At 49.2% G+C, this 7,720-nt stretch overlaps 1 protein-coding gene across 2 annotated transcripts in view; it reads left to right on the top strand.

Annotated features, from left to right (window-relative positions):
* Positions 1–2,679: 2,679 nt before the first annotated feature.
* The window catches only part of GRHL1 (grainyhead like transcription factor 1), a 45,993-nt gene continuing 40,952 nt past the window's right edge, over positions 2,680–7,720 (top strand). For both annotated transcript variants that reach the window (XM_060027106.1, XM_060027105.1), the window contains exons 1-2: positions 2,680–2,772; positions 6,000–6,186. In XM_060027106.1, the coding sequence (XP_059883089.1) occupies positions 2,753–2,772; positions 6,000–6,186 (207 nt within the window). In that variant the 5' untranslated portion in view covers positions 2,680–2,752. The remainder of the gene's footprint in view (positions 2,773–5,999; positions 6,187–7,720) is intronic.

Below are 7,720 nucleotides of genomic sequence, written 5' to 3'. Positions count from 1 at the left end.
CACACTTGTGCTAAGGTGTCTGGACTTTATCCAGAGTGTAAAAGGTGACATGATCTAAAATTTGTGCTTGATAAAGGTCACTCTGGCCACATCTGGAGACAGATTAGAGGAAGAAGAGGGAAGGATGAGGTAAAGAGACATTGTTTCCCAACTTGAGTCACGTCTGCGGCACAGCTCTGCTGATTTGCACCATATCTGGGGACCACGTGTACTATTATTTACTTAATCATTTTTAAGTTACCCCACTTTAAAAATATAATTTATTTAAACAAGATAGTGAAGAATAAAAAAGAACAGCCTCCCTGGCTCCAGCGTGGTACCCAGGGCTAGAGGACAGAAACTGGAAATGGCAGAAGGGCATGTTGGTGAGAAGCGTCTGTGGTTGCCGGTTTAGGTCCCAAGAGGCCTAGAGAACAGGGAGCAGGAAGTTGGTGGGAGTGGATGAGGGATCAGCTGGTACTGAATGAAGGCCCTAATGGCCTCCATGTTGCTAAATGCCCATCTTTCTTAACCTCCTGGCAGTATGTGACCTGGCTGACCACCCCTTCCTCCTTGCTTCCTTTTCCTCCAGTGATGGTCCCATTCTTTTCTGTGTCTCTGCCACTGAGGTTCATCCCATCTCCAGGCTCTCAATACCATCTCTGTGCTGATGATTCCCAGATGTCATTTCAAACCTGACTTCTCCCAGGACTCCAGGCTCATATCAAACCATCTGCTGATACATCTACTTGGATCTCTAATAAAAACCTTGAAATTAACAGGACCGAAATGAAACCCTGACCTCCTCCAGACCTTCTCTGCCTGCAGTCTTCCCCATCTCAATGATGGCCAAGCATTCTTTTCAGTTTTCAGCTGAAAACCTTGTAGTCTTTGACTCTCTGTTTTTCCTCTCACACCCTATATCCGATTTTCAGGAAATTCTGTTGGTTTTACCTCCAGAATAGATCCAGAATTTGACCACTTCTCACCACTCCACCCTACCACCCTAGGCCAAGCGACTAGTATCTTTGGCCTGGTTTCCCTGCTCCCACATTTATCCCCTACCCCCAACAGCCAGCTTATTTACTTTCAAACAGGAGTGAGGTCATGTCACTGCCCTATTCCAAACCTTCCAATGCTTCCTCATCTCACTCAGTAGATGCCAAAGACTGTGCAAGGGCACCCAAGCCCCACAAGGAGTGTTCCCTGCCCCCATTACCTCCCTGAATGGATCTCCCTTGTCCTTCTGTCCTCCAGCCCTTCTGGGCTCCTGCGGTTCACCGAACGCACCGGGCGTCCCCACCTTCCCCAAGGCTGAGCCTCTGCCTTTATTTTGTCTACGGTCTGTTACCGCAAGAAGGATGCTGGAAGAAGGCAGGAAATTTCGTTCCCTCTTTTCACTGCAGTATCCCCACCATCTAGAACAGTGCCTGGCATAGAATATTTGTTGAATGAAGGGCAGACCCTGGAGAAGGGAGCTTCGGCTCAGGAAGGACAACTGCGGCCAGGAATAAGTAGGGGTGGAAATGAATGGAAGTTGGCTGGTGAGAGGAGTGAGACGGCTTTAAGGGTGCCGGGAGGGGCGGCAGTCGGGGAGGAGAGTGCGGGGTGGCGGGTGAAGTCGGGATGTGGTTCTCAGAGGGCTAAGACGTAGGCAGAGATGGAAATTCGAGACTGGTGGGGTCGTCCAGAGAGGTGGGGCCCAGGAGAGGGGAGGGGCAGGCACTTGGGACGGAGGCGGCTCCCGCGAGGCTGGGGCGACCACGCCACGGGCACCCACGCTGGCCGCACCGGGGGCGGGGGAGACGACGGGTTAGGAGACTGTGGCAGTCTTCCAGTGACTGTCACATAGTGGACAATCTGAAGTGGATGAACAGGGGGTTCTAAAGCCAGAGAGTGTCGGTGGGCAAGACGAGCAGGGAGATATCTGAGCTTCCTCGGGTAAAAGCCAGAGCCTCGTAAGTAAGTGCACGCGGAATGAGAGGTGAGCGGGGGCACGAGGAGGGCGGGGCGCTCCACAGACCCCAGGCGGGAAGGTGCCCGAGGCAGCCGAGCGGCGGACCGCGGGCACCGGTGAGGGGCACAGCCGCCGGGTGGGGAAGCTCCATCACTGGAGCAGCGGGTGGCTTGGGTGGGCGGGCGGGCGAGGAAGGAAGAGCGCCCAGCGCCGGGGAAGGCGGCGCCAGGGCACGGCCCGTCCCGCGGGTGGGCTGCCGAGGGCCGTGACCGTGGGGCAGAGCTGGGACTCAGCGCCTGGCCGCCCTGCAGTGGGAGCGCGGAAGACCGCCGAGGAGCTGCAGGTGCGCACTGGGAGCCTCGCGGCTTTGCCAGTCCGGACAGATGGGAGGCGCGAGCGGCGGGCGCGCCACACGGACGCGGCCACGCGGAGCGGCGGACCCCCGCCCGCGCCGCTCGGCCCCGTCGCCTCCCTTCGGCCCCGCCCCGGCGCCCCGGCGCCCCGGAGCGCCGGCCAATCAGGCAGCGCCGCCAGGCTCCCGGCCCCGAGGCCCAGCCCCGTGCTTGAGCGCCGCCAGCCAATGGGAGGCTGAGCCCGGGCGCCCTGTGCTCGCTGCCCGCGCGGAGCCGGCTCAAAGCGAGAAAAGCGAACCCAGCCCGTCGGGGCCGCCGCTCTGGACCTGCCGCCGCCGCCGCCGCCGCCGCCGCCGCCGCCGCCGCCGCCGCCGCCGCCGCCGCCTCCTCCTCCCCCCAGATCGGGTGTACTGTCCCAACCCGAAAGTCCAGTTCTGCGGCCCGGCAGCGGCGAGCGAGCACGATGACACAGGAGTACGACAAGTGAGTGAGGGCGCTGGCAGGCGAGTCCGGCCGTGCGGCCGGGCTCCTGTTGCCCGGCCGGCCGGCCGGCCGGCCGCACCTGCCGCGAGGCAGGGCGGGCGGACGGGCGAGGCGAGGGCCGGGGCGGGTGCGAGGTCTGGCGGGCGGGCGGGCGGGGGGCGCCTGTGCGAGGCCGGGCGAGGAGGCGGGGGTGCCAGGCTGGGAGGGCGGGCGTCTCGCGTCTCGCCGTCCGCCTTCTTATCCGCCGCGGCCTCTGCCTGTCCGCACCTCCGGCCGCCTTTGTTCCCCCGAAGACCCCTGAGGGGACCCCTGCCTTGGGGGCCTTGACTCCTGAGAGGAACCGCCACTCCCGGCCTCCGCGTCCTGGTCTGGGGGACCACCCCACGGGCGCGCCCCGCTGCTGCTCTCCGGTGACCCGGGTGCGCGGCGGGAGCTTCGGGGCGCCCCGCTCGCGGGCTGGGGCTCTGCCCGCCGGCGGCCCCGTGTCCCCACCGGGGCGTTTTCGCTCAGGGGGGACAGTGGAGCTCTTTGGGACGCGCTCCGCGGCTGGAAAGGGAGAGCTTCTCAGGTAATCTCTGTCGCTCAGCCGTGTCATTCGGCCAGGCTGCTAGAACTTCCGAAAGGAGAAATTGAGGGGAAAGTGGAAGTGCTCCGGTGTCCTGGCATTTTCTTTTCCCTGGCTGAGAAAATTGTTGCATTTTTTCCCCCCACTTGCCTCACTGATGGTAATTACAGATTATTGCAACTAGCAATGCTCAGAAATATCAAGAGGATGGAACTTTGAAATCAGGATGGTAGACTAGAGAGCACTGTGCTTACTAACGTGCTTTTTTGGCGATCGTGATTAAAGAAATATTTTCACAAATGTAAGGCGATAATGTAACTGGGTGAGGGACAGTTCTGTATTTTCTTTGCAGCCTTTCTGTAAATATAAAATTGCTGCAAAAAACAGAAGAAACAGAAAACCGCCAAAAAAACCCAAGTAAATCGCACCCGACCAGTCAATGTATTTGAGATCAGTAAATCCAGGGCAGAGGGGTAACTCTCCCAGCTTTATAATTATTTGCTGAGGATCGCTTTGTTTAAGGGTGCTCTTCTTGTGGATGAGAGGTTTAGATATTATTATGTATGGATAACTTAAATTTCAATTAATCTTGTGGTGTAGAATATGCAGATAAATTATTGCTTGAACTGTATTTCAGAAGTCTTCCAGAGATCATTGGTGAAGGGTTTAAGACTCAGGGAGAGGGCAGTGATGAGGCTTTAGGGACTAACAACAGCCTGACTGTCATGAGGAAGTAGACTAAAAAAGGCAGCTGGTTTCGTGTTTATTTCTTGACTTATAGTTTAGATAAGGCATATTTCCAGAGCTCCAATTTTGGCCTGAGGCATAGTTTGGAAATCTAAGACACCTTCAGGGTGATCACAAACAAAACCATTGGCAAAAAAATATTTATTTTCTGTTGCTTGTGCAGATTTGGGATGGGGGTGGGAGAAGAAGGGAAGCTAAAAAACTAGCATTATGGGACTTGAATGAGCCAAGTGCTGTCATAATCTTCTGGAAGTAGGTATTACACTATTAATAATAGCGCAGGACACCAAATCGCCCCCAAAGTACCACTGGTTCAGTGGCTGTTGTTCTGTCCTCCTGATGGCACAGGGAATGCCCCTTTGTATATTACATTTTTTTTTTTTAATTTGAGATTTGTGGGAAGTCTTCATTTTTAAACCAACCATGTGCTTTGAACAACCCATCGTGTTTATTTTGTGTTAAAATAGTATACCACCTCAAAACTTTTCCTACCAAATGTGAGCTCCTAGGACTTTAGGAGTAAAAACATTGGCTTTGAAATAAGACAGTTTTGACTGAGGATAATTAAGTTGTAGGATTTTTTTTCCCCCTTTTTTTCAAAGATGTTCTCCTTTTTCTGAATCTGTATCTGTTTTTAAAGGGCCTGGGTGACTGCCAAACCCTAACCTTGTTGATTACTTGAGAAGATAATCAATCTTTCTACATTCACTTTTAGAGTAGGTAGGTCACCTTTAGGCAATTTACATATTTCATTTGTGTGTTGCAATGAGAACTGATCCTTTAATTTGCTTTGTTAGGATGGTGATAATTCAGAGCAGTTCTGAATATTTAAAAAGCTTTTCTTAAAAAAAAAAACTGCTTGATTTTGCTGGAGGTAGTGTTCCACTTTTTCTCTTTATTGACTTACTAAACAGAACCACTGAACAGTTACTGAGGCTGTTTACATTTCAAGTTTTTGGAATCAGTCATGTTTGCTTTAATCTTTTAAGTTAAATCTTCTATAAGACTCTACTAAGTTCTCCGTTGATTTTTCTGGATTTTTCCCACCGAACTACAGTGTTAAAGTGGAAGAGTTCTTGCCCAGTATGAAAAACCAGTAAAGATTTTTAAAAACTGATTTCTCCACTTATTTCCTTAAAAACCTCTTTTTGTTCAGTGGCTGCATTTATTGTTGTAGATTCTTAAGTGTTTATCTCTACGATAAACAGTTAACTCCCATGCCAGAGAATTGTGCCTCCTTATTGATTTACAGTCCCCTTTGGCCACATTCCATGCTCAGTCTGCTGGTAATCAGTAGAATATTCTAACTCTCTCATATACCCCCGAGGATTAAACCAAGTCGCCCTTTTTCTTTCCGTCTTCTCCTTCTCTCCCCTTTGTTTGTAGTTTTTAAGGCATGGCATCACCGGGAGAAAGAGGGAGATATCATATACCAGCATGGTGATTGAACCATATATATACTCTGTGTAAGAGGGTACAGTCCTGAATGTATATGTCTGAAGAGAGTGAATGTTCTGTTTTGCCTTACTTTGTCCTTGTGTTTGTTTTTGTAAAGTGTTTGCATAGCCTGACATTTTCTTGGAGTGGGTTTTTGACTTTTGGTTTTGGGGTTATTTTGTGCCAGGTAGTGTGTCCTGGGTTCCATGTGCAGGTTAACTGCAGGTTCCCTGTGCTGCCTAAATACCTTATAGCTTACTGGGTGACCCACCGGGCTGCATTTAAGCGGGTTGTCTTCTGATCTTGTCTTAATTTAACTTTACTAGGGTCATTGATGAAACAATGGACTATTTTATTGGAACATCAAGGAATTGGTTGTTTGCCTTTTAAAGAATTAGCTTATGATGACCTGCAGTAGAAAAAGATGTGAGATAGAGATATATATATATTTTTTCTTCTTAAAAAAATTTCTCCTAAGCAAACGGCCAGTGTTGGTTCTTCAGAATGAAGCACTTTATCCACAGCGTCGTTCCTACACTAGTGAGGATGAAGCCTGGAAATCTTTCCTGGAAAACCCTCTCACTGCAGCAACCAAAGCGATGATGAGCATCAATGGAGATGAAGACAGTGCAGCTGCGCTGGGCTTGCTCTATGACTACTACAAGGTGCGTTTGCCTGCTCTTTAAAAACCCTAACAACAGCCCAAGGCACACTTGATTCAACAGCATATAAAACAGTAATTTGCTGGTAGAATGTAATGCAGGTTGCTTCTGTAGTGACTATAAATAGTTTAATGAGTACTTTGACTTACTGTGGTTCAAAGCTGAAAATCTACAATCGTAGAATCAACGGGTCATTTTTAAAATGTGTAAAGTAGCCAGCTGTTCTGGCTCTATCTGAAAGGTGAAGCTCCCATAAAAGATGTTACCTGTGCCTTAATGAGATTGATCATTTTTCCAGAGGTAGTTCTTAGTGCCATCAAGAGTGGACGTTGGTTCGTTTACCTGTGCTCTAACCTTTATTCCTATGTAGTCAGAGTGGTTTCCTTTTCCCTAAATGATCTTACAGAGCATTTGATTTGATTGATTTGATTGTGGGATTCATGAAAAAAACAAAACCCGTATTTTCTAGCCTTGGACTTTCTGGTTCTAAGGTCAGGATATATTTTGTTGCCTGTTCCTAGAGATTTGGATTAGTCTTAATTAAACACAGCCTGTTCTCCGCCTGGAGTTTTACATGGTGTTCCTATCTGGAGATGACACCCCTGATCTGTACCGTCATCATTATCCTAATAATACTAGCTACCACTTACTGATTACCTGTATTGTGCTAGCCATGTTACCAGAATGAATGTGATTTCTGATCCCTCCAGCAACCCTGGAAAATATGTGCTATTATCCCTGTTTTGCAGATGATAAAAATAAGATTCTCAGGTCACACAACTAGTATGTGTTGCAGCCAGGGTTTCAGGTTGCGCCCAAGCGCCCGCCTCAGTGTGCCTCGCTGCCCTGTGGGGGGCAGGCTCTGCTTGCTGGCTTTACTTGGGCGTTCTCTCTGACCCATAGCCCGTATATATATAAACTGTAAGATACAGCCCAGGAATGGCTATATATTACAGCTTATTTTTACCATCTCTTTGTTTTTGAAACGTTCAAACCTATAGAAAACTCAGAATAACAAGATAATTAACTCCCAGATACTCTCACCCAGATTCACCAGTTGCGTGCCCTCTGTTACATTCTGACACTGTATTCTTCTCTGAATACAAGAAATGCAGAGGGTAAAAAGCAAAGAAGATAGTTTGATTATCAAAATGGGGGGGGCGACCTAAACAAAAGATTTAATTGTTTTCTGGTATGAGGCCATGTGTCCAGCTTGTGTTTGAGGTCCGAGGTAAGTTTTTTTCCCTTAAATATGAATGGAAACTTGCACAGTAACCGAGGATGCTAGAAGAAACCCTTGCCTGGGACGTGTGCCACAAATAGAACTTATATTATCTGTTCTTCTTATGGCTTGTTTTATTGACTCAGTGTAAAGCCGTAAATTTCTATGTATTAAGTATGAAGTTTGAAGTTACATATTTTTAATTGAAACTTTTGAGAATGGGAGAAACCCAACAAGTTTAGTGCCAGAAAGACCTATGTAATAACACTAATTGCAGTGGTTGTATGTGTGTGTATTTTAAATAAAGGGTCATCC

The sequence above is a fragment of the Delphinus delphis genome, chromosome 12, assembly GCF_949987515.2.
Source record: "Delphinus delphis chromosome 12, mDelDel1.2, whole genome shotgun sequence".
In the NCBI taxonomy this organism is placed as follows: domain Eukaryota; kingdom Metazoa; phylum Chordata; class Mammalia; order Artiodactyla; family Delphinidae; genus Delphinus; species Delphinus delphis.
The sequence above is the reverse complement of the archived record's forward strand: the minus strand, read 5'-3'. Positions and strand labels throughout refer to the sequence as shown.